Source organism: Dipteris shenzhenensis, chromosome 3 (assembly GCF_047967505.1).
Source record: "Dipteris shenzhenensis isolate YYH24624 ecotype China chromosome 3, Dip_SZ_1.0, whole genome shotgun sequence".
Taxonomy (NCBI): domain Eukaryota; kingdom Viridiplantae; phylum Streptophyta; class Polypodiopsida; order Gleicheniales; family Dipteridaceae; genus Dipteris; species Dipteris shenzhenensis.
Window position 1 is genome coordinate 6,779,107 of NC_141598.1, and position 26,907 is coordinate 6,806,013.

General features: G+C 39.2%; 1 protein-coding gene across 10 annotated transcripts in view; it reads right to left on the reverse strand.

The window, feature by feature from the left end:
* LOC147903290 (transcription factor TGA2.2-like) overlaps positions 1-5,700 on the reverse strand; it is a 51,234-nt gene extending 45,534 nt beyond the window's left edge. Inside the window, exons 1-6 of one of the 10 annotated variants that reach the window (XM_087373056.1) lie at positions 5,208-5,700; positions 3,945-4,027; positions 1,396-1,421; positions 1,033-1,103; positions 750-932; positions 518-598 (exon numbers count right to left, since the gene is read on the reverse strand). In XM_087373056.1, the coding sequence (XP_087229182.1) occupies positions 518-598; positions 750-932; positions 1,033-1,053 (285 nt within the window). In that variant the 5' untranslated portion in view covers positions 1,054-1,103; positions 1,396-1,421; positions 3,945-4,027; positions 5,208-5,700. Of the gene's footprint in view, positions 1-517; positions 599-749; positions 936-1,032; positions 1,104-1,395; positions 1,422-3,944; positions 4,028-4,743; positions 4,854-5,207 lie in introns of all 10 variants that reach the window. The other 9 variants (XM_087373058.1, XM_087373057.1, XM_087373054.1 and 6 more) reach the window with 9 other exon arrangements.
* Positions 5,701-26,907: the final 21,207 nt, after the last annotated feature.

Below are 26,907 nucleotides of genomic sequence, written 5' to 3' on the forward strand. Positions count from 1 at the left end.
GTAGTCCACAAAATCTATTGCACCTAGATTCAGAACCACCGATCCAAAAAGTGACAGACATAAAACCTAGAAAAGGTATTATAGAAATTCAAAAACACTTGACAAACAACTTAAATGTAGCTAGAAACATTTCCTCAATTGATGTTTTGCCAAATAGCTAGCTTCATTACATGGAAACAAGCCTCATATAACATGTTACCTTAGGCTCATAAGTTCACTCTAAAATTTATTTTAACTTTAAACCAGGCGAACAAGAGTCCTCTTGGCATCATGTATTTTATGTTTCTCGCCTATCATGAAGGAGGCTTTCAAGAAGTGCCTCAGGATTTACTTGTAAGTGCCTAGTTGCCATATGTGACCTTGTTAAGAATGGTATTGTGCCCTCGTTGCCATATGTGAACTCATTAAGAACGGTACCGTTTTGGAATTGTGAGACTCTTAATACTTAATACTTGGAAAGTACTGAAACACATGGAAATCCAGGCCTATTAGAACCAAATTTCGGTTGATAGACTACCTTAGAGTCCGTGTTCTTTGCTCGTTCATGATCAGAAGATCCTGAGGCAGCTACAATCTCTCCATGGTTTCCATTTTCCAACTGGATACACACAATCCACTCGAGAGTGTCAAAAGACAGCAACATAGTCCAGAGCCAACTGAACATACAAATCCCCACGGTTCACCAATGAAAACCACAAAAATGATCCATCAAAATTCTAGAGATCAACATGTACAGAAGCTTCTCCTACAATCTCAATTTTGGCTTCTCCCTCCATATCTGTGGAGGTTTCTGCTCGAGGACTGTTCTCCGCCCACGTCTGAAAGTGACTTGCAGGTTGTTCAAAGCCCATAACTGTATCCTGGTTTGCAGCCTTAATCCCAGAACGAGAATCTGTACTTGAGCCAGAAAGTGAAGTCGGCTGTGAAGACTGCTGCTAGCATCCAAAATTACAGCTAGCATAAGTAGAATCACTTTAAGAGGTAAGCATATCAAGCTAGGGGAAACGTAAATCAAAACTGAAAAGCATATACCTGACATGCACTATCCCACATTAAAGGATTTACCGGACGTTTGCTCAGTGAGGTATGACCATCGATAAGATCTGCATCAAAAGATCATTTACCATTAAGAAGAGATGAATTTTCAATACAACAGTGCCAGGGATAAGTACAGAACTACGGAACTGCTTGCTAAGACTGCTAAGACTGACGCATATACAACAAGTGTAGCAGACTCTCCGAGAGCATGATAAAGAGGTCATATGTTTTTAGAACCATCCAAAAATCAAAGTAGACTGATGACAGAAAGAAGATAATACTGTTATTGTGAACCTATATAGGCTCCTCAAACAGAGGCTTTACCATGGATTGCAAACTCCCAAATTGTATACTTACTTTCTCGAATGGCAGGATGGTTGATGCTGATCCGCGGATTTCCATATGCAAATAACTCTGAGCAGTTTTTGACGAGCCTCTCTCTCTCTCTCTCTCTCTCTCTCTCTCACCTTTTCATTATGAATGATTGCAATACCAGACATGCAAATTATGGGCAAGCGGGTGTGTACAGTAAAGAGAGACCTATTATAAATGTATGAGAGAGATGCCAAAGCAATGGGATGGAACAGATCCTTTGCGAGATATAAAATAAAATCTGGCAAAGCTTTGCCCATAGCGTGTAAAAGTACTGGAATGGTTATAGCCCAAGGCATAAATGGGACCAAGACATCATGGATGGCACCACAAACATTGACACTGATACTGTAGACTATATGCTCATATCAGATGTAGGACTACATAGCTTAAAAAATTGTACATTGGCAAAGACCCATAAAGTTTTGATAACAATTCTAGTAACATGATTGAACGTGATGCCATTTCATTTGTAAAGGAGAGGGGGTTCCACCAATGACCACTCTCTCTCTCTCTCTCTCTCTCTCTCTCTCTCTCTCTCTCTCTCTTCAGATTTGGGTCTCTCCAAAAGCCTGCCTTTCCTCTTCCTCTCTGTAACCCTCTTCAGATTTGGGTCTCTCCAAAATCCTGCCTTTCCTCTTCCTCTAGTACCTTATCGTTGTCCTTTTTACCTCTCTCTCTCTCTCAGTGCTGCATACTAATACGCCCCATTTAGTTGTGGCACAACACAAACATCCCTCTCAACAACTGGCAGATCTCTGCAAAAAGATCAAAAGGTTGTGCAAACAAATATTTTGCCTTGAAATATGGTAAGAAGACATGCAAGGGATCCTTCACATGCAACATGTGGTTTGATAAGGAAGCCAGGCAAGAGGCAAAAGGTATTATATACTTTGCTGAATTTGATTTAACAATCTCATACAAAGGAAGAAATAGAATTACGAGTTGAAGCTAGGATACCAGCCAGCTTGCTAGGAACCGAAGATTCTAGAGAAATGCACAAAGATAGGAATAGGAGGGCAGGGGGACATCCGTCTTGAGCACTCGTTTGGACAAATGCCTAATGACAATGTTGTGAATGCCCAATCCTCTATCAACAAGGGGCTACAAACGCCAACAAATCACAAGGCCACTGCTTTACAAAAATTATGTGCAAGATGCTCAATTGAGAAAAGGGAAAACAGTTTTATGGATTTGTGACAAGTTCATCTCGTTATGCAGAGGGGTTCGTAGTTGACTCGAAAGAATTATATATAATCAGTGCATTAGCTCAGCATATGTTTGTTCCAAGAAAATTCTCTGAGACCAGCAAAAAGATTCCAAACAAAAAGGAATACAAAGGAACTGAGTTTAAATAGAATCATCATTGTGTCAATGACCATGCAAAAGATTATACCACAACGTGGTCAACACAAGGATATGCATTCTTTCAAACAAGGAGAGAGATCATGGTTATTTAAGCAACTAACACCTTCATTTTCTTCTACAAAAACAAAATACAAGGCTTTAACCTAAGAGCATGGGAAAAATTTCAAGAATTCCTCACCACCAACAATGTATTGTGATAATCATAAAACACAAGCTAGAACTGACACCCAATATTTCATTCTAAGATCAAGCACATTAAATTTTTGCCAGAGAGAAGATATGCAGTTTAGAAACTGCATTGAGCCCCAGTGCAAGCAAAGATAATATTGCGCACACCTTTACTAACTCATTACAAAGAAAAAGCTATTTTAACACCACCAAAAGCTCTACATTTAACAACAATAAATCTGATTTAAGGAAAAGAGAAGAATAGTAAAACTAAGGAGTCCTTTCAACCTCATACAAATCATTTTCAGTATGAGGGCTCCGCATAGAATAACCTCCCAGCCTTAGGTTCCTCATCTCTCCTCTTCTCTTTTTACACTCACTCTTCCATTGTTGAGCTCTATCTCGCTTGTAATCTCTCTCTCAAGCCCTCTATTATTGTTAAGCTTTCTATGGAACGCTCCCACCAAGCCAAGTGGGTGCCATGTGGGTTTTTCATGTGATGTCCTATCATGGACCTTTCCTTTCGGATGCATCCTTTAAACTCTAGGCCTCAGCCCTCTAAACTCACCAATGCAAATACTATCAAGCCCTCATGGTTCCCCACCTTTAGAGTCGTTATATCCATGACCCCAGTATTACAGATGGCATAACATCCCCTTCATCTTAAAGAGTTTTTACGTCCACAAGACGAATAACAACACCGATGAATTGGACGCTGCAGGCTTGTATGCAAAGCAACTGTTGAGGAAGTGCGATGACTAGCGAAGCAGGCTTGGCAGCAACTATTGATTATCTCCCTCTGGTTCAAATGAGCTTTGCTAATTCCGCATGTATTTTCAGCTTTGTTCTCCTTCTTAAGGCATCTAACTCATGCAAGGTAGCAGCACCACACAGGCAACAGACGCTTGAGCAAATAGCTGAAATAGGTGTCTGCATTCTATCACTTCATCTTGAAAGAAATCACCCACATAACACTGCCTTCCGCAACTGGCAACAACCTTTTTCTTTTTATTTGGACTGTTACAACTCAGCACTTTGTTTGTCCACCATGTTGCCATTCTTCCCAGGCCAATTCGATCTCCTGCTTTGATACCGAAGGCATTGAGGAGGCAAGAGTCAACATCATTGAGGAGGCAAGACTCAATATCATTGTACATTCTTTTAACAAAAGACTGGCCTCATTCCAAAGAGACATACTTTAAACAAAAGGTCACATCAATTGTAACATTGTGTGGGCGTAAGAGAATAGGGTAAAAATTAAGGTTACTGCAGGCCTCATTAAGTGGGGCACAATCTTAATTTAAATACAGGAATTGAGTTCAAATTTAAAGATCTAACAATAAAGCTACACAGCTCCATAAAGAAGCAAGTCCCCGGCAATAAAAAGAAAGATCTGGTGAGAACTACAAAATCTGTCCTTTTCTAGGGATGAGACAACGTGCCAGACTGCACTGGATGACAAAGATGGACTCGCTCTTTCCCAAAATTAGGGGAACCTTTTTGCTGATTCACAGACATGTGGAATATTCACGCGTGTTTATTGAACGCATAACATTTTTACAACGCTCCTTATAAGGAGCATATGAACAGGGCATGTGCGTGTGCGTGTAAAGGGGGCCGTGTGGGTGGGTGAGTGGCTGGTTACATGTGTTCTCTTTCAAAGAAAACAGTAACAGAAATCAAGATCAGTAAAGCTTGACTACTCAGTATGCAAGACACTGAAGCGTATGGTGCCCTTGGGTTTTCAAAATATAGAATGCGCTATAAGACACGGCTTAGGCTAGTATTTCAATCTACCTGAAAAAAGGAAGGTGCGTTATTGTATGTTGGAATGTTCAGAAGGAAGACATGGCTGTTTTGGAAGCAGCTGCATGAAGTATTATTGACAAACAATTCATACTAGACACCTGCACAGAATGCAGACCAGGTTCGGAATAGAGTATTCGTGAGGCACAAACTAAGTACAGCCTGGATGTCATTCTAATTTAAAACTGTGTGTGTATACAAGCCAAACATTCGTGCCTCCCCTTCCCGCCCTTCACTTAAATGTGTGATCTGAGGGTACGCATATTTGTTTAATCCGCACAGACAAATCTTTCAATTACATGCGTAATGAGAATGCTAGATATGGCCTGATACTCCAAAAAGACGCACAAATGAAATCTCTGTATCTACGCTATAAAGATCACTTTTCTAAGACATGCAGCTGAACATAGCCGTCAGGACACGCAATCAATATATTTTGGGTTAGACAAAATTACGTGAACTGCGTCAAAGATGCCGTGGAAAAACTGTGTATGCCGTATCCAGATGACGTCGAGGGCATGAAAACGTTCGGAGCTCCCGATTCGCGTTGAATACTAGCCATTGGCCTTCTCCACCATTCCCTCTACTCTGTTTCCGATTTGATTGAGGACAGCGGCGTGAGTAGGAATAAAGTTGGTTAGAGGGTGGCTCGTAGAGAAGCCACTTACACGAAGCTCAAAGCGGAAGAAGAGGAGCTAGGCAGCAGCAGCGAATCAGAGCGAGGGTAGCGAATGGGAGTAAGAGAATTGCGTTATGAGCGAGAGAGTGCGCGAGCTGCACAGTGCAAACATTGAGCCACGTGAAGAGTCAGAGCCGACGAGGCATCACTATTTGTAGAAAGGAGTGGCGAAGCAGCCAAATTATCCAAACGCTTTGGATTCATCCATCACACGTTCATTAGAGCACATGCGAATCGCGAAACGAGTGACCAGTGACCACATGCGGTGGATGATGATGATGATGATGATGATGATGATGGAGAGCAGGTAGTCCACTGAACATTCCCCCTACAACTCTTGTCAGCCCGTCTCTCTCTCTCTATCTCTATCTTTCCATATATATATATATATATATATATATCTCTTATCTTGTCTTATCGCTTACTTCTTATCTTACTTCTTATCTTACCATCTTACTTCTTATCTTACTATCTTACTATTCTTATCTTGGCCCAAGGGGAAGGCTTTAGTGAAGGCCATTCCCTCCTAGGAGAAGGGAAAAATACATGTTTTGCGTTAATTTTTGGCTAAATTTACTAATGACTAATGGGTCTCCTAAATTCAAAAATTCATCATCTAAACATTCTAGCATCGGATTTTCGTGGGAATTGTTCCATTAGGTTTGTAATTTTGTGTTTTAATTGATGTTGCATTCAAAAATTGCATTTGATATGCAAAACTACATGAATTTGCAAGATTCACTGGGATTGGGATAGTTCAATAGCCTAACTTAATTAATTAACCCACTAACCTAATCTATTACATTTAATTAATCATTCCCCTCCACCTTTCCGACCTCTACCTCTCTACGCTTCGCCTGGCTGGTGCATCTCTTTGCTCGTGCTCTCCTCACTAATCACAACCCCCTAAAACACACATCCGCACTCTTCCACCTTCCAGTCTTATTCGAGCTCCTCCCCTCCAGCAAGCTCTCTCCTGCTCATCGACATTTGATCCTTCCATTAACCTCTAGGCTCAACTTCCGTCAATTTCCACAACAGATTGGCCCGGGAAGTCTTCAATGTTGCTGCGAAGGAGGAAATCAAGCTCCACCCCTTTGCCCCTATTGAAAGTTGAGAATTCTCTGTGACAGTTCATGACTCGATTGGCTTGTAGAGAGAGAGAGAGAGAGTCCTCCGATCCAGAACAGATTCGAGCTTGTCTTGCAACGCGATGGTTCAAGACAATAGAGTTAGAACGGTAGTGAAGCAAACACGGTCTCCATTGTTCCGATCCGGTAGATAGGAGTGCAGAAGCAAGGCAAGATAGAGACAGTTTCAGCAAGAAGCTGCGACAACAACGAAGCGGAGCAGGGCTTTATGCGAAGCAGGGCGGTTTGGAATAATCCAGAAGTCGAGACGCGTGGTGAACATTTGTAATCCCCATTATCCCCCTTCACCCCCTCCCCGTTGGCTAATTGAATTTATTCTCTCATAGCCCCCCTATTGGTTGCACATGTATAGTGTGTCCTTCATTCGGGACTTTTCCCTCAAAATCGCTATTGCTATGTCCGTTCGAATTGCTTGCACCAACGCATGGTGTTTCCATCCCCGTTATGCATGTTTCCTATGCAGTTCTCAGTGTGCATGTTTGCGATGGCGAATCTTGAGCGATTTGCGACACATAATTCTCTTCTTCATGGCAGTGAAGCAAACCTCCCGTGACATATTGGCAGTGTGCAATTCTTCGATCACGTACGTGAAATGTTGCCAATATCTCAGAGGTTTCTATCTTCTTCCAGCGGTGTTGTCGGTGCCTACCTTTCTATTTGTGATGGTTAAAGTTGGTGTGGTGATCGATGTATTTCATGGATTGCTTGTTCGATCGAACTCAGTTTTCCTTCTTCCAAGCTTCAGGTGCTATGTGAATCAAAGCTAGAGAAATTTTTAAACCATCTGCATGGAGAAATTTCTAATGGTGGATCGTTGCATGCCCTCTTGAATCTGTCTTCCGCCGTCCCCATTCCCCTGGATACATTATCCAATGGTTTTCAAAGTACTTTCCTACTGTTACTATTCTAATTCTTCCTTTCCTCTTTATCACGATTCTCGAAACAGTTTGTGTATCCACCTCGAAGCATTCTAAGTTGATGTTGTTTCGGTGCAAGTGAAGGACCCTGTGTCAACATCAAATAGGAGGTACACAATTCTGAGTTGTACATGCACGAAACCTACGATGGTGTGCAAGGTGAAGTGAAAGAGGAAGCCGATATCATGGATGAGAATGATGTTCCCCTAGTTTCTATATGCTACCATTAATCCTGGCTTGATTTGTGCTTAGCAATCTGTGTTCTCCCTAGAGTCATTGTCTCTTATTCTCATGAGTGTCTCCTTTATGGTGGTTAATGACCACGCAGAGTTAGTCAATCAGCTTGCCATTACAAACTATGAGGTGCAAGTGCAATGTGGGAATTAGTGGGATGAAGGAGGAAGTGGTTTGGGCCCTCCACTTCCTGGTTTGCACATGCACACCCATCATTTCTCATGCTATAAATGCCAATCGTAGAGATTTTGAATTGTCCATACAGGTCCTAGCCTATCCCGCCACCTTTTGTACCTCTGCCAGGCTCTTGTGCTGCCCCGTCACATACTGTACACTACTCTGCAGCAGTCTATACTGATCCGTACAATGGTACCATATCCAGGTATGCCTTGAGCAGTGTTGCCCACATGACAGCCTTGTTGTTGTCCATGTGGCCGCCATCTCTTCTCTCTTGTCTATGAGGTGCTGCCCATGGCAGCCCCCAACCATCGATTTGCATTTGAGGGGAAGGTACTGGCAAAGTATGGCACTTATAAGGCTCGAAACACAAAGTACCCCATTGCATCCGAGCTGATTTTTGTGATAAGCGCAATTGTGACACCATAACCGTGGTCGTACCACATCTACTTGTGGAGCAATATAGGGATTACCTTGAGGTAGACTCTTTTTACCATATAGAGGGAGCTACCGTAGAGCAGCTAAGTCTAGTGTTGAGGGAGGTAATGCGAGCTACTCTCTACATGTGAATGGCACAAACGTAGTCGATACATGGGGAGCCTTTTGATGGATGCATTTCATTTTTCCTCGAAATAATGATTGCGCTCTATTTTTCATGGGCTTCATCGATGATCAAGTCAAGTCTACGCAACATATCCACCATCGTAACTTCAAGTGCCTTCGTTCTAATCAAAGTGGAAGTTGCAAGGGTGGGTCAAATGATCAAGTTATTATCAATGACAGTCCTCACGACAATGAGGATAGAACCACTATAAGTTCACTGTCATAGAGCTCTTTATTTCCATTATCCAAACCGTCCCAAGTTTGTTGACATTACTTTGTTCAACAGTTAACCTTTGTCAATAACAGTAAGAATGTGTAGCCCAATTGGCTCACGAGTTTTATGAGAATGGCATAGTTATGCACAGTTTGAGCAATCTCTCGTACATGTGTGCGTGTGATTGTTTGTGTGTGTATGACTTCATGATCTTGGGAGATGTTCAAAAGGGAGCACAAAGGGAGGAAATGAAGCAAGTCTTCATTAGCCAAGTTTCAGATTTGGGTTACGGGAGAAAGATGACTCCTAAAATTCTTATGCTCATCTTGAACACTCGTGAGGAATCAGACAAGTAACTATTAGTTTGATTTATACAAGTACATGCCATCTTACACTTCCCTGACTTAAATGGCCAACTACTGGAGTATCATTGCTCCTTTTGTTCACACTCGTTCATTAGAGCACATGCGAATTGCGAAACGAGTGACCAGTGACCACATGTGGTGGATGATGATGATGATGATGATGATGGAGAGCGGTAAAAACCAAATTGCACACCGCGCCATTAGGTAGTCCATTGAACATTCCCCTTACAACTCTTGTCAACCCTTCTCTCTGCCTCTCTCTCTCTCTCTATCTCTACCTTTCCATATATATATATATATATATCTTATCTTGTCTTATCTTACTTCTTATTTTACTATCTTACTTCTTATCTTACCATCTTACTTCTTATCTTACTATCTTACTATTTCTTATCTTATCTTATCTTATTGGCATGCCCTAGGGGCAAGGCTTTAGTGAAGTTTATTCCCTGCTCGGAGAAGGGAAAAATACATATTTTGCGTTAATTTTTGGCTAAATTTACTATTGGTTCCACGTGTCCAGTGTGTGCTTCGTTTGGGACTTTTCCGCTATTGCTATGTCCGTTCGATTTGCTTGCGCCAACACATGGTGTTTCCATCTCCGTATGCACGTTTCCTCTGCGGTTCTCAGTGTGCATGCTCGCGATGGCGAGCCTTCAACGATTTGCGACACATGATTCTCTTCTTCATGGCGGTGAAGCAAACCTCCAATGACATATTGGCGGTGTGCAATTCTTCGATCACGTACGTGAAATGCTGCCAGTATCTCCGACGCTTCTATCTTCTTCCGGCGGTGTTGTCGGTGCCTACCTTTCTACTCGTGATGGTTGAAGTTGGTGTGGTGATCAATGTATTTCATGGACTGCTTGTTCGATCGAACTCAATTTCTCTCCAAGCTTCGGTGCTGTGTGAATTAGAGCTGGAGAAATTTTTGAACCATCTGCATGGAGAAATTTCTAATGGTGGATCGTTGCATGCCCTCGAGGCTAAATCCGTCTTCCGTCGTCCCCATTCCCCTGGATACATTATCCGATGGTTTTCAAAGTACTTTCCTACTATTACTATTCTGATTATTCCTTTCCTCTTTATCACGATTGTCGAAACAGTGTGTGTTTCCACCTCGAAGCATTCTAAGCTGATGTTATTTCGGTGCAGGTGAAGGACCCCGCGTCAACATCAAATAGGAGGTACACGATTCCGAGTCGTACATGCACGAAATATATGATGGTGTGCAAGGTGAAGTGAAAGAGGAAGCCGATATCGTGGATGAGAACGTTGTTCCCCTAGTTTCTACACGCTACCATTAATCTTGGCTTGATTTGTGCTTAGCAATCTGTGTTCTCCCTAGTCATTGTCTCTTATTCTCATGCGTCTCCCCTTTATGGTGAATGACTGCGCAGAGTTAGTCAATCAGCTTGCCATTACAAATTGTGAGGTGCAAGTGCAATGTGGGAATCAGTGGGATGAAGGAGGAAGTGGTTCGGACCCTCAAAACGTTGTATTACTATCGTAGAGAAAAATGCTCCACTTCCTAGTTTGTACATGCACACCCATCATTTCTCATGCTATGAATGTCGATTGTAGAGATTTTGAATTTTGTGTAACAACTGGTTTCCTTCAATCTCATTACCCTCTACTCTGGGCGTTGCATGTGTGCTCTACTGGTGAACATGCAGAGTTGCCAACAGACGTTCCCATGATAGCGTGAGGCATTGATGTTCCATCCGCCAATGGTAACACAAGGGACTTTGGCCCAATCCCTATTTAGGAAATTGCTAGGTAACTAGGAAATTTCATCATATTTCCTAGATAGGAAGAGGGATTTTATATTCTCTATCTAGGAAATTCTATTTCCTATATAGACCAGGTAGTGCTTTCTAGGGAATTTGACTTTAATATGGAGAATCAATGTTATCTATATAGGAAATGAGGTGTTCTGTATATAGGAAATTATATTTCCTATATAGAACTCTAGGAAATGTCACTTTCTATATGGTGAATGAAGTGGATTTTAAGTTTCCTATATAGGAAATGACGTCTTCTTTAAGAAATGTGAGTTTTTACGTGGAGAATCAAAGTTTCCTATATAGGTAATTAGCAAGAATGTATCTTTTCTATGTGGTGATTTCAATTACTTGCATTGAAATGAGTTGTTTAATATGCAAGAAAGAATATTGGATGATCCATGTAGAAAAAACTTTTTATATTAAAAACGAGCATATATATAACAAGCTTGTTTAATTGTAATTTTAATAAGATACTCTTCAGGCTAATTATAAATTTTCTCATATTAAAACTCTCATATTATCCAAAAATTTCAAATGAATGTGAAATGAACTTTTATCTATTCTAAGTGCAATATATAATATTATATCTATTTGTAAGTGCAAGATACAATATTGTCAATGTAAATTGTCAAATGTGTAAATAATAAAAAAATGGTATGCAATATCAAATTGATGTTTCAAATACAAGTGTCGATTAAAAGTAAATGCACAATGTGGAACTGATATTCAGATGAAAGTCTCAATTGTCTAAGGTTTTCAAAGAAAAAGGTTGCCAATAAAGGACAAATAATTCCTTAAGCCATGATAAAGCACAATGTGTCATGTCAAATGAAATGTTTTGGTATAAAAATTAGTTATCTAATGCTAATCTGAATGATACTCAAAATAAATTCTCTTGAGTATCAGATAAATATATTTTTTCAATAGATTTATTAAGTTGATTAAATTAATTGTGAATGAGATGTTGATATCCTCTAGTGCACAAATTTTCAATTGGGTCTCCACCCGTCCCTATGTGGTGCTAGGGAGTAGAGGCTCCTTGAAAAGATGGAGAAGCGATTCAACAGCCATCGAGTATGCAAAACCAATGAGTGTGGTGTGTGGTGAGGATGGAAGTACCTCGAAAGAGTTGGAGAGCAGTGCCACAAATGATGTGATCTCTACCGGTGGGGCTTTAGGCCAACAGCTCGAGGAGGATGGAGAATTGATTTCTTACATGGAAGAACTAGCAAAAAATCTCCAAGCCGGCTTCACTCCGTTGGATTTGGAAGAAGCAAAGAGATCCTATAAGCAGAGGTTGCTCGACGCGCCATGGAAGTTGCCACCAAAGGGTGGTACGAAGCAGGTCAGAAGCATGTTGCACATTGTGAGTTTCAAGTTGAAGACATTAGGCCTGAGCTTGAGCAGTTGGCAAGAGGAAGTGCATACTTCTTCTTTAGAGGCAGACTACTAACTTTGGAGGAGCTCCAACAGTTCTTGGTTTTTGAATGTGATATTCCATCCTTGGCCTATATGGCAAAATTAATTGGTAAAGGCTTTTTTATTGTGCGATTTATTCCAAGATCTCTTTGCAATAATACTTTGGGTAGGTCCTTCATGTTTGCTGGTGGTTCTGTGCTTGTTATTCCTTGGAGTGTGACTTCTTTGTGGATGAATTTCTATACCACAACTGTCCAGTGTGGATGGATTTTGTGAATCTCCCACCTTGGTTGGGTGAGTCCATCGATCAGATTGCTACAACATTGGCGAAAGTGTTACTTATTCCTTGGACTACATGTTCTCCTTTTGGTCATAAGAGGGCCTAGATCCTCTGGGATCGCGCCCAGCCAGTTTTGTATTTTATTTAGGTTAAACACCCAAGTAGGCTTTTGTTTTCTCAACAAGTCAAATTTGTGCCATTCTCGGATCCTGCTTCATTTGTAAGTAGACAAGTCATTTCGCCAAGGAGTGTCTGGAGAGGCCAACTAGCATGGCCCTCGCACATGCTCCTCTTCTCCCTCTCCCTTCCCCCTTGTGGCATAGTCCCCCTCTTCATTCCCACCCCTCTTAATCCCTTTTTTCCCACCCCTCTTAATCCTCTATTATTATAGGGTTTAAACATCAAATCAGACTCCACATAACATTTTGTAAAGAGGTCAAGTTTGACAACTAAGATGTAAAGGAGAATTTCTCTTAATTGGAAATCTTATAATAATAAAACTTAGTTTTATTAGAAGTAAGGAGGAAATTATGGAGACTGGGCCAATTAAAAAAGGGCTTATAGCCTATCGGGGCTTCCATAGTCTACTCGTAGTTGGGGATGTGCCATAACATGAAGATTGCTTTGACGGACCACATGATGAGGATGTATGCAAGGAAGCTGGGATTCATGAACTTATCAAATGATTCCACATTCTAGTAGGTCTATGCACAGGAAAATCTGGGTGTATGGAAATCACATGAAGGTAAGTATTGCATGAACTTATCAAATGATCCCAAATTTTGGTGGTCTATGCAAGTTACATCTGGGTGTATGGTTCGATGACCTGAAGGTAAGTCCTGCATGAACTTATCGAATGATTCCACTATGGTGGAAGCATGTAAGGAAGATGGGGTACATGATCTTAGTAAATGATCCCACTATTTGGTGTGTGGAAGTCATACCATTAGACTTACATGATCCAACTTGAAGGGACTATGCAAGGGTCTATTTTGGTGTGTGGAAGGGATACCATCATACAAACCTTTTGTTTGGTGTATGCAAGGGACTTATCAAATGAACATTGAACCCATACATGAACTTATCAAATGATCCCACAATATGCCTCTAGCCAACAATATACCCGCTAGATCAAAACAATGTAGCGGGACTTCCATTAGATAGCAAGTGAGTAGATCCAAATCCTTGAACTTTTACAAGATACTTGGGCAAGGTGCAAAGGCTCTTAGCGACCAAGGTTGATAAGCTTTGGTTGATCGAGGTTGAAAGGAAAACTCCACCAAATACCAAATGGAAGTTGAAGATCAAATCTCATTTCCACAAACAAACCTTGATACTTAACACCACAAGGATGCCATCAACATCACCTTGTAGAGCCCCTTTCAAGGGTAGTTAATATGGACTATGGCAAGGAGCACAAAATCAAAGTAGTAGCACTCGCATGCCAGATTATCTGTTGTTAGTCACCAAATCCAAAAACGGCATACACATAGCTTGAAACTTTTGGTTAAAATTTTGTATGAAGGTTGCAGATTTCGTATGGTTTGGAATATGATGTAAACCGGTGGTTTTGCAATACAAATAATATAAAAGGCAACTCATTTATATATATATTTGCAACGTTATACTAAAAATTTTAATGGGTTAATGTAAACTCTAAGATTATGAGGTGTAAGTGCTATGGTGAATTGAAAGTGTTAACCTTAATCAAGTTAAAAAGGTTAATATTAAGGTTAATTAGGTTAATATTAATGTGAATTAAGTGCTTAAGGTTATGTTAATCGAGCCATCGTAGGAAGAATGACTAATTAATTAATAGAGTTTAGACTGGGAAGCCAATCCGAGAGAGAATACTCATAGTTTCTTAAGGACTCCTAAGCTCAAGAATACTCAAAATTTGATGGGCTTTAACATAGGCCATTCGACTTAGACAAGAATAGAAGTTAAGAAGCATGGAAGGTGCAAGCATGGAGCATGGAAGGTGCAAGGCCCAAAATTTTAAGAGGGGAGAGGGCCCAAAAATTTGAGAGGAAAGAGGAAAGAGGGAAGCGGGAAAATAGGGGAAAAGAGATTTCCCCCAAACCTATCCCAAACGGCTCATTCTACTACTCACACTCACAACGGTAATAGCTAACCCCTACCTACTCATGACTCGAGGTTCCCATATCCGGCCTTACCTCTACATTCCCTGTACCTTTGATTCCTGAGCCGCCTCATCTCGCATCAACTACAAGGTCCTTAATCAAAGCGCTGAAGTGAATCTGCACATAGTTTCGGAGTGATCATCGATCACAACTGCAAGGTCCTATAGCGCTAGCTGCTAGTCCATCAATTGACGCGCGACTGCAAGGTACGGTCCTCTGGCCCATCAATCGACAAAGCAGTACTAATGCAATCAGCTAGCTAGCGATCTATAGCTAGCTGTAATCTAGCGATCTGTAGCAGTGTAGTTGTCTCGTGGACCGGACCGGATCACTTCAGAAATCTGTATGTACTGCGCCTGCGCCTGCGCCATCCACGCACCTTCATTCTCTATCTCCTCGAGGCTCAAATCTGTGCATGCCCTAGTCCTGTAGCATATGCTCAGCCAGCTATAATTATACACTACTGTACATGTCTAGTCGACTCCTCACTGCATCTATGTGCCATATATATTAAATTGCTGCTGTACGACGTCGACTGCTCGAGATTATACAGTACACTAGTCGATTGGGCATGGAGGCTTAATTAATTTGAAGGTAAGAAGTCCCTACTCAAAGCTAGTCATTTTTCGTCCACTAAGGCTAGCTAGTATACCGCGTCGTTTTTCGAGATTATACAGTACACTCGATTGGGCATGGAGGCTTAATTTAAAAGGGTGATATATCTGCACATGTGTATACTAGCTGCTGCGCACCATTCGAAGTAGCTCGCAACCGGGGCATACGTTCGTATACATTCTCAGGTCAACTCCCAACAGGTCGATTGCGACACACCTTGGGCAACAATTTCCAGGTTAGTATATACTAATTCGATCCATTTACCAAGGAATGTTCTAGCATTAACCCCCATTTTAATTTCTATCCTAAAGTAATCCTATCTCTTAATATATATGCCTCCCATGCCACAAATCCTATCAAAGATGTTGCCATAAATTTGTATATGCCTAATCATGTTTTGCCTATGTGTATGCTTCAATATTTCTATAATATGCTTGTACATTTTTATTCTTCTATATTTATATAATTCTATATGCTTCTATATCTTTGCATTATGTTTCTATATTTCTATAGGCTTCTATATCTCTATGTTTCTATTTAATGAATGCCATTGCATGCCTTATTTTATGCTTGATGTTTATGCCTTATGCTTCTATGCTTTATGTTTCTATATGTGCTAGTCTATGCTTGCTTATGTCTCTACATGCTTTATGTGAATGCGAGTATATGCTTTATGTGAATGCCTATTTGCCTATGCTTCTTTAGTCTATGCTTCTATGCCTATTTAATGAATGCTTTATGTGAATGTTTTATGCTTTATGCTTTATGGATCTACTCTTTAAATGTTTATGGATGCCTTCTTTATCCTTAATGCCTATGATTTAAGTTTATATATGTCTATGCATCTATGTTCATGTATGCCTGTGTCGATGCTTCTATATGTCTATATGCCAATGTGAATGCTTATATGCCTATGCTTGTCTGGAAATTATGCTTATGTGTAGGCATGCCTATGCTTCTATGCCTATCATGCTAAAGTAAACCTTTGTAATTACATGCGTGCCTTTACTTTTCCTTAATTTAGTACCTATGTGAATGCCTATGCCTATGCCTATTTGCCTATTTGCCTATGCCTATGTGAATGCCTATGCCTATGCCTATTTGCCTATGCATATTTGCTTTATGCCTATTCTTTAAGTTTATGTATGCCTATGTCTATGCTTCTATATGTCTATATGCTTATGTGAATGCCTACTTTATGCTTTATGCCTATTTGCCTATGCTTCTATATGTCTATATGCTTTATGTGAATGCCTATTTGCCTATGCTTCTATTTGCTTTATGCTTTATGTGAATGCCATTGCCTATGTTTCTATATGTGCTAGTCTATGCTTGCTTATGTCTCTACATGCTTTATGTGAATGCCTATTTGCCTATGCTTCTATTTACCTATGCATGTCTATGTTTCTATGCCAATGTGAATGCTTATATGCCTATGCTTGTCTGGAAATTATGCTTATGTGAAGGCATGCCTATGCTTCTATGCCTATCATGCTAAAGTAAACCTTTGCAATTACATGTGTGCCTTTACTTTTCCTTAATTTTAAAGTAATTTTAAAATAGGCATTTATGCTAAGATTGGAAGAGTAGATTGGAACAGATTTAGTTTTAAAATGTATATAAATATAAAGCTCGTGTTTAATTCTACGATTGTTACAATGCTTTTGTTTTTAAATGTATAATATAAAGCTCATGTTTAAAATCTTTATGCTTTTATTTATGCTTCTATGTGTTTTTATTTTATGTGTGTTTATACATGTTTATAGATATTATGATATGCTATGCACTTATGCTATGCTAGACACGTATCTATGGTCCTATGTGTGGGAGCTAAGTACTAGAAGTGACAAAATCTCACGGGTATAGTCCTTCTTTATCCATGGAGTCGTTGCTAGGGTGTGCATTTGCATGGCCTACAACGGCTTACCTACGGTTTTACCATGGGCGAGGCTACTTTGATGATATCTGTTGGGAGGCCGTCTATACGACTGGCACTAGTTGCCCATACTTAGGACCCTACTATGTGTGTTTATTTTAAATGTGTTTATACATGTTTATAAATGCTATGTCTCTATGCTTGTGATGGACTTTGTTGAGCTTATGTAAGTGTTTGTTCTCTAGGGTGTTTTATTTATGATTTCATGTGCCTTATTCGAGATGGCAACAGATGATAGCCTACGGAGATGTAGATGCAATTATAGGTGTAGGCATTTGCCACTTGGCTATCAAGATGTGAGCCAGAGAATGTATTATGTGCATTTGCAATAAGACTCCATTGGAAACTTACACGCATCAATTTTGAGGAATGTGAATGAGGAGAACTCTATTGACAATGATACTGTAGTGAATGAAGAACTCATTGAATCATCTAATCGACGGAGGCGAGTATGGTGTAGATGTGAAACTTATTGCCATGGTGGCCGCTTGGTCACTCCATCAACTTATGCAAGGCATGTGCAAGTTGATGAGCGATTTGAAACTATTGCAGAAAATCTTGGTTTGCATGCTCCACACTTTAGCTTTTCTGGACCTGAAGAAGAGGAGAATAATGAGCTTATGCATCACATGGATATGCATGAACAGGATAGGTTGGATGATGAAGAGGATAACATGGATGCTTTAGGAGAGGATAGGTTGGATGATGAAGAGGATAACATGGATGCTTTAGGAGAGGATAGCTATTTATCTCTCGCTGATAAAATCATACAAAGATTGATTGAGTTGCAAGCTCTTTGGGATGGACATCAAGCTTCAGTGGAGTTTCAAGATAGTATGCTTAAAATTCTATTTGGAGATATGGGTGGTCCTAGGTCTACAACATATGAAGGCGCAAAAAGATCGAGTCTGAGTAAACTATTGGTCCAACCTCCAGAAACATGGGATGGAAGTCTAAATGGAATAACTGTTCCCACATGTTGGGAGCAATTAACTACTATGTTGACAAGGCTTGGAATGGTTGAATCAAAGAGATATAGAATATGTCAAGGAAAAGAGGATTCCATACATGCTCCAATACTCTATTTACCAAGCAAAGAGAATGCTTATAGTGGTAACACTGTTGAATGCCAATGCAATAGAAATGTCACTGGAAAGAGAAAATTAATGCGTGATTATTTAACATGTTGTGAGAAGTGTGAGAAATGTGAAGTGCCTAGAAAGGAAATGTTATGTTTTGACTACATTTCCATTGGTGAACAATTGAAACTACTTACTAAAAGTAGATCTTTATGCCACGAATTATTGGAAATGTGGCGAAATAAAGACAAATGGTTGGTATCGGACAATTCTAATTAAAATATTAGAATTGATGAGTTTTGGGATGGCAGTAAATGTAAAAGTGTTAAAGAGATTTGGGATCCAAAATCAGAGTTTGAGTTGCCATTGGTATGTGAGAAGGGGTATTGCAAACAAGCTTATACAGCATGGCCATCTTCACTTAAATCGGAAGCACTTTTGGAGGGTTGGAAAGAACATGAGAAAATTTACAAATTTGTTTGCAAGGCTTGTCGAGCTCTGATACAAGGTCCCCAAAGACTCTGTAAGGTAAATCTTCTTAATTTATACTATGTGTGGTCTCTAATTAATTTATGTTCGAGGATTACACGTAATGTTGTACTCTAAATGTGTCTTTGTTTACATATACAGGGAGATCCACGCAATTTTGCTCTCTTATTGCACTGGGATGGGTTCCAGACATCAAGAACAACGCAGAAGAATTGTGGCGTCGTCGAGATCAAGGTTCTCAATTGTGGAAAGAAGTCCATAATTTAGTTGCAAAAAATTTATAGGAAGCTCAAGCAAACTGTTTCATGTTTTTATGAAACCTTTGATAGATGAATTAGAAAGTTTGTTCATAGATGGAATTGATATAAATTTCAATTATCCAATGCCTTTAATTTTTGGGCATGATAGCTCATTTTCCCAAACCTTCAAAGCACGTGCTATGCTTATGATGGTGACTGGTGATCATCTAGCTCAATGTAAGATTGGAGCTTTTAAAGATGGTGGCCAAGCTTTTTGTCGTAGAGACAAACCTGTAGCTACTTTAGAATGTGAAGGATCAAGTCGATACCTTTATGACCAAAATAGATTCCAATTCAGATATGCTCCAGCCAAGAGGTCCACAAAAGATATGTTGAGAGACTTGTTTCTTGCAGAGTGAGCAAGCACTCAAACGCAACGTGAAGACATTCTCAAAGAGGCTGGTCTTTCAAGTAGATCATGTCTATGGAGATTATATGATCTTTATGGGTTCGATTTATCTCTTGATCTTGTGTACGATTGTATGCACATACTAGCATTGAATATGTTTTCAAAGAGTTCTGAATATATGGGAGAAGGGGGCTGAATATATGGGAGAAGGAGGCTGAATTTATGGCATGTATGTTTATGCTTTTGGATGTAAGGGAGGGGGCTGACTTTATGCACTTGGATTTAAGGGAGAAGGCTGAATTTACGCATTTGGATTTAAGGGAGAAGGCTGAATTTTTGGGTGAAGAGAACTATTTTACGAATTTATGGGCTGTATTCATTGCATTTAGAGAAAGAAGGGGCTGATTTGTAAGCATGTATGTTATGCACTTGGAGAATTTAGGTGGCTGAATATATGGCATGTATGTTTTTTATATAGGGAAAATGCCTATGGGAGATGCATCAAAGGATGTGTCCTTCAAAGAGAACAAGGAGCGTCTCTCTTTGCAAGATAAATCTCAAGTTTCTGTTCCTCCGATCTCAGGGGCAAGTTTTACACCTACATATGATGAGGTGTTTAAACCACCCAAAATGAATAGTAGGGATAAGAACAAGCTATATGGGAAAGAGCTCCTAGAAAAGTGCTTCAGAGACCAGCATTCTCTATTGTTAGAAAACTACCATCGTGTACGAAGATGGTTCGAGGGAATAGAGACTGTTATAGATCTACGGCATAAAAAGGAAGAACAACAGCATATTAAAGGCATCATCCATGAGCGTCATCATGAGATAGTGCCTCTAAAGTTTAGTGGAGTTGAATATAGCTGGAGAGAGGAAGATATATACAGGTGGTGGATCTCCTCAAAGCAGTCTAGCAGGAAATACTCGAAGAAGAGGACCCTTGTAAATAATGTGAGTTGGCCTTTCAATTATGTGATATTTTATAAAACTATATATTAGTAATATAGATATGATCTAGTCAATGTATTCTATTATGTTTCAAAGGACAAAATGAGCAAAGTTCAGAGAAATTTGGAGCATGAAGCAACTAGTCCTTGTATTGACAAGTCTCCGCATAATTCAATTTCAAAGAAGATATGTTCAATATATTTAATGGTTCTCTAGCATGAAGTAAAAATTTTGTATTTATTTGCATAATTTGTGCCACTTCTTACTTGGATTATTTAACTCTTTAGCAGTCTATTGGAGATTCTATTTCTATTAGAGGGGAATTTCATGAACAAGGATATTCAACATCTCAGGTTGTTGACGCATTTGAAAGATATGTTTTTCCAAGAAAAATTAAGAATATCGTATACCAATTGAACTCAGTTTTCATTCCTTTGGATTTTAAAGTGATATATAAGAGTTTAATAAAAGTTTGTATGTCTATTTGAAACTTTTTAGAGATATATGGAGCCTCAAGCAACTACTCCTTGTATTGATGAGTCTCCACGTAATCCAATTTCAGAGAAGGTATGTTTATATTAATACCTTGAATGGTTCTCTGCTTTTAGTAAAAAATTATACTTTTTCATGTAATTTATGTGACATCTTACTTGGATTATTTAATTCATTGGCAGTCTATTGGAAATTCAATTTCTATTTGAGGAGAATTTTATGGACAAAGATGTCCAACATTTGAGGTTGTTGAAGTATTTCCAATAAAAGATATGTTTTTAATTTTATAAAGAATATAAAATGTTTTCTTTAATAAAATCATATGTTCTTTTGTGTAGATAGATAAGTTTATAGCAAAGAGATTCGAAGGGTTTGAGTATTATCACTCTGATCAGGTGTGTAAGTTTCAATCATGAGTTTTCTTTTATTTTGAAAAAGTATTATTAACCATTCAGTTATTCACAATTCATCTATCTTGAATATTTTATATCAGGATTCTTATGGTGAAGCGAATGCTGATATGAATGAGATGACATTTTCTAAGATGCTTCATGGTGACATCACTACAAATGAAGATAAGGTATGAATTGCCTTTATCTTTTAGATATGCTTATGATTAAAGCTATTTTCTTTCATTTAATTGTGATCAGCATCTTCTTTTTAGACAAGTTTTAATTTAATTTTGTCATATTTTTAGGATCCAATATCAAATGTGATTGATTCTACGAATGAAATGTCTAGAAAAAGTGAACAAAAGAGAAAGGTAAAAGTGTTCGTTTATGCAATACCCTTTAAAAGTAAAGCAAGTACTTTGTATGCTTGTATTCTTTACATAATTCTTTCGAATGGCATTAACACTACTTGTTGTTTATCATTCATAGGTGAGTGAAAAAATGAGAGATCACTTAGAACAGAAGACCGTGCAAAGAAGTGATAAATCCCAAGGAAAGAGATGCAAGGTTTTCTTATATTTAGAATTTATTTTCTATGATTTGAAGTCTTTATACCTTGATTTTAATCTCAATTTTTTATTTGAATTAGAACTTAAAAGATATTCAAGGTATAGACATGGAGGTGACTACGATTTCAAGCGAGTATAAAAGAGTATATAATAGCCTTTTACATTAGGCTTGATTATTTAAATCATTTGCTTCGATTTTGTTAATATATTGTCACTTGTTTTGTTATTATGCCCTCAGGTGGATGACATTTTAGAGGAAAATATGGAAACGATACTTTTGAAATACATGGGAGTCTACACAATTCATGATATGTACTTTTCCTTAAAAAGTACATATGTGAAGCTTAAAAAGATGGAGAGTAGCTTCAAACAGTACTCTACAGACATCAAGAAACCAGCAGTAACATTATGATAAGGGACATTGTGCATTGGCTTATTGAAAGTCAAAAAGTTAGATTCATGGAAAAATCTGATGTGCTTAGTTTAGAAGATATAGAGATTTTGATATGACATTTAGCTTGATTCAAATAAGTCTTCAAATTGTTATGTAGAGCTCTTTTAGCTCTCTTTGGTTGTCTTATATTTCTTATAGTAGAAGTTTTTGGCTTTTTTCTTTTGAATATTGTAATAATGAATGGACTTTTTACCTTCTTATTTGTAGAAATATTAAAGAGAACTCCATAATCTTTTTGATGGTTTTGTTGAATCTTAGTGTAGATAATGTGAGTTAAGGTAATTATAGTAACAATTGCTTATTGCTCTAGGTACTTTAAAAGCTCAAATTGCTACATATAAAAATGTGAAACATGAGTGCTTCATTTCTTAAATGATATAACTCAAACAAAATCACTAATTTCGCGTTCTCCCTATATAGGGAAATAGAAGATTCTCAATATTGTTTACTAGTTCATAACCAGGAAGTTTGCAAACTATGAAAAATGGGGCATTTCCTAGTTTGTTTTACAAAGAAAAAGAGGATTCTCTATATCATTTACTAGACTATAACTAGGAAGTGTGCAAACTAGGGAAAATGGAACATTTCCTAGTTAGACTATGTAGGGAATTACTAATGAATTTCACTATCTATGAAAATTTTCCTATATGGTGAAATTCTCTAATGATTCCCTGCATTGACTTGCATAGGGAATTTTTTGATTGATTCCCTAGATAAGGTAACTAGGAAGTGTTCCATTTTCTCTAGTTTGCACTCTTACTAGTTATGTTCATTTCAAACTAGTAAATGATATAGAGAATCCTCTTTTTTTCCTATATAGAGAACGTCTCAAAGTTCCTTGTGCTTAGCTCTTGCAATGACCAATAGCTTTCACGATGCGCTTGGTTTTGCAATCTGTTTCTAATATTGGATTGCTCTATTTGTGCAAGCTTTGGTATTCATGCTTGTGCAAGAGTTCCTGACTACCATATTGCATCTTCTCACCACCCAAACCAAGCGACGTTGCTCAAATAGTCTGGCATAGGAAAGACGTCAAAGAAATCTCTGAAGAAGGCATTGCAGGCGGTAACCAAACATGCATATGAAGAAGGCATTTCTAGTCCTAACAGTTCTATTCAGCTTTGTTGGTAAGTGTTGTTGTACATGCAATGTTGATCGTCTTTCGGTGGTGCAGGATTCTTCTTTGCCAATCGCCGCTTGTGTGCATACTGCACAACGCATGCTAGGTATTCGTTGATTTTGTCTATTTAATTGCTTGTATATGGTTTGCGAGTATTTAGATTTGTGGCGCACTCTGCGATTTTTGGATTTACGACCGCGACATGGAGCATTAGAGCATAGCAACCTATTTACAGCCACACCTGCTTGATTTTTCGCACATTAATGCATTTGTAAATGGAACTACTTGACACTTGATTTTTCGCAAACATTTATGCATTTGTAATTGAAGGACTACTTGACACTATTGTCCTATCTTTGTCTTTGCAATCACTATTATGTATTGCATGTTTTTTATGCTGTCACTTGTTAGTTTTTGCAATGTCATTTGGTTATGCTGGTGTAATGACAAGTGATTTTTAAAGACGCTCACAGTGTCGGTGAACCGTTCTCATTTTTACTCACTGTGTTAGTTTCCAACAATGAAGCAAACCTCTATAAAGGAAGACTTGGAAGACGATGCCATTTCAATCAGTTCATTCAGAGATAGGCATAGTGACACATCACCCTTGCATGATGGTCATTACAACGTACGGGCCATAGTCAAGAGAGAACTTTGTAGGTGGATGAAACTCGATCCTAACGCTATGCATTGATGTGCTCTTAGAATACATCCGCCATCGATTTGCATTTGAGGGGAAGCTACTAGCAAAGTATGGCACTTATAAGGCTCAAAACACGAAGTATCCCACTTGCATCTGAGCTGATTTTTGTGATAAGCGCAATTGCGACACCATAATCGTGGTCGTACCACATCCGCTTGTGGAGCAATATAGGGATTACTTTGAGGTAGACTCTTTTACAGTATAGAGGGAGCTACCGTAGAGCAGCTAAGTCTAGTGTTGAGGGAGGTAATGTGAGCTACTCTCTACATGTGAATGGCACAAATGCAGTCGATACATGGGGAGCCTTTTGGATGCATTTCATTTTTCCTCGAAACAATGATTGCGCTCTATTTTTTGTGGGCTTCATCGATGATCAAGTCGAGTCTACGCAACATATCCACCATCGCAACAACAATTGCCTTCGTTCTGATCAAAGTGGAAGTTGCAAGGGTGCATCAAATGATCAAGTTATTATCGATGATGGTCCTCACAACAATGAGGATATAACCACTATAGGTTCACTGTCATAGGGTTCTTTATTTCCATTATCCAAACCATCCCAAGTTTATTGATATTACTTTGTTCAAACAGTTAACCTTTGTCAATGACAGTAAGAATGTGTAGCCCAATTGGCTCATGAGTTTTATGAGAATGGCATAGTTATGCATAGTTTGAGGAATCTCTCGTACATGCGTGCGTGCGACTGTTTGTGTGTGTATGACTTCATGATCCTAGGAGACGTTCAAAAGGGAGCACAAAGGGAGGAAATGAAGCAAGTCTTCATTAGCCAAGTTTCGGATTTGGGTTACAAGAGAAAGATGACTTCTAAAATTCTTATGCTTGTCTTGAACACTCATGAGGAATCAGACAAGTAACTATTGGTTTGTTTTGTACAAGTTCATGCCATCTTACACTTCCCTGACTTAAATGGCAAACTATTGGAGTATCATTGCTCCATTTGTTCAAGCAGCCATGTTAGTCAAGATCCTACTCGTCCATTGTGATTTACTTGTGAAGCAGCACATCCAGTGGTTCCAAGAGTAGGACTCTTATGCAAGACGGATTCAATGTTTGTTTTCGGATCACTGGGCCTCATGCTAATCATGTACTTTTATTGCAGACCCCATTTTCATTGTTACACAATTAATGGAAAATAAGAACATGACACAAATAATAAAAACACCAACCACTCTGTACGGGTTTGCATTGGAGTACATTTGGACAATAACGACTCAATAACAAAAAATTCAGGACAAACTTTGTATAATAGTCTGACGATTCACTTCTTTAGGATGCAATTTAAGAACCAAAAAGATACAAAGGGCAGGCCTAGTGAACCTTATCTTCTTACTATTCTTTAGAGAGGCTATTACCAAACTGGCCATTTGGCAAGGGGCTGGAGATTTTGAGAGAGAGGAGGGAGGCTAGACCTACAGGCGGACATTTGACCCCTTCAGCCTACCTACATCTGGAAGCAGGGGCTGGCCACCAGGGTCTCTGTTCAAACTGAAGGCGGTGAAAGACCCCATTTTTGTGGCTCCCACCTCTTTCCTACGTTGCACTTTCTATCATCTACAGGCTGCGTTGCGCTTTCCTTGGAAGAGTGACAAACGGTTGGTTACAAACGGTTACTCCATCAGCATGCTCCCCAATCTCCTCCCCAATCTGCTCTCTCCTAGTGCTGCAGCACCAGCAGACTCTTCTTTTCTCACCATTTCGTACTACCCCAGTCCATAGATTGCTTTCTGCCACTCATGGCCTCTTCTTCCACTGCTTCAATTCCCTCTAAGCATGATACCCCTCCCTATAAAAGAGGATATTTCTTCCAAGTGCCCATGTCATAAGTGCAACGATCAAAGGATAGTGTAACGATCAAAAGCCAATTACCCGCCCAATCTGCTGAAAGACAAAACCAGTCCACACTGTGTGGGGAGCTTGGTACCCTTGCAACAATAGCCAAACATGCTAGTGAAGTTTTTTCATTAAAAAATGAGCCTGCTGGTTTTCATGCTTATGTTATCAACCTGTAGTTTTAGCTGCATACTTGAATCATGCTCAGTTCAATCATGGTATGCAAACAAAGGAAGAGGAGACGCACATGCTTAGTCATGGTATGCCAAACAAAGAAAGAGCAGACCCGTGCATTACCATATTGACAGAAAGTCAGTTGCAATTGCCTGCATTACCACGACTTAGAAATAGTAATAATGGAGTTGTTCAACATTACCATATTGACAATTTCATCTATTCCATGCCATTAATAGATGTAGACTCTTGACTCATTGCTTACCTCTCCTGTAAGAAAGTATACTTTTATGCAATTCAATCTTACTCATTCATTGCATTAATAGAAAGCAACTCCATCTTACATTGCTACATCATAGAAATAGTAATGGAATACAATGCAACTACTACAACAATCTATGCTACCACTGTCTACGCCATGCTTGATGAAGAGGAGCCATCATCCTTGTCTTCCTCGTCAAACACTTTCCGTATGATCCTTTTTGAATGCTCTCTGTACATTGTCTTTGCTAAATTGTTGCGATGAGCATCACCCGACCCTAATTCAGTAACTGCTGTTGCCTCCCCACCTCTCTGTCCATGTTCTATAGCTTCTTCTACTGCTATTTCCCTTGTGGCTTGCAGCTCCACTATACAATTCATGGCATTTCCTTGACCCTCATCTTCCAAAGAGGGGATCTGCAAACTTGCCTCGGCCTCGCGCACCCAATCCATG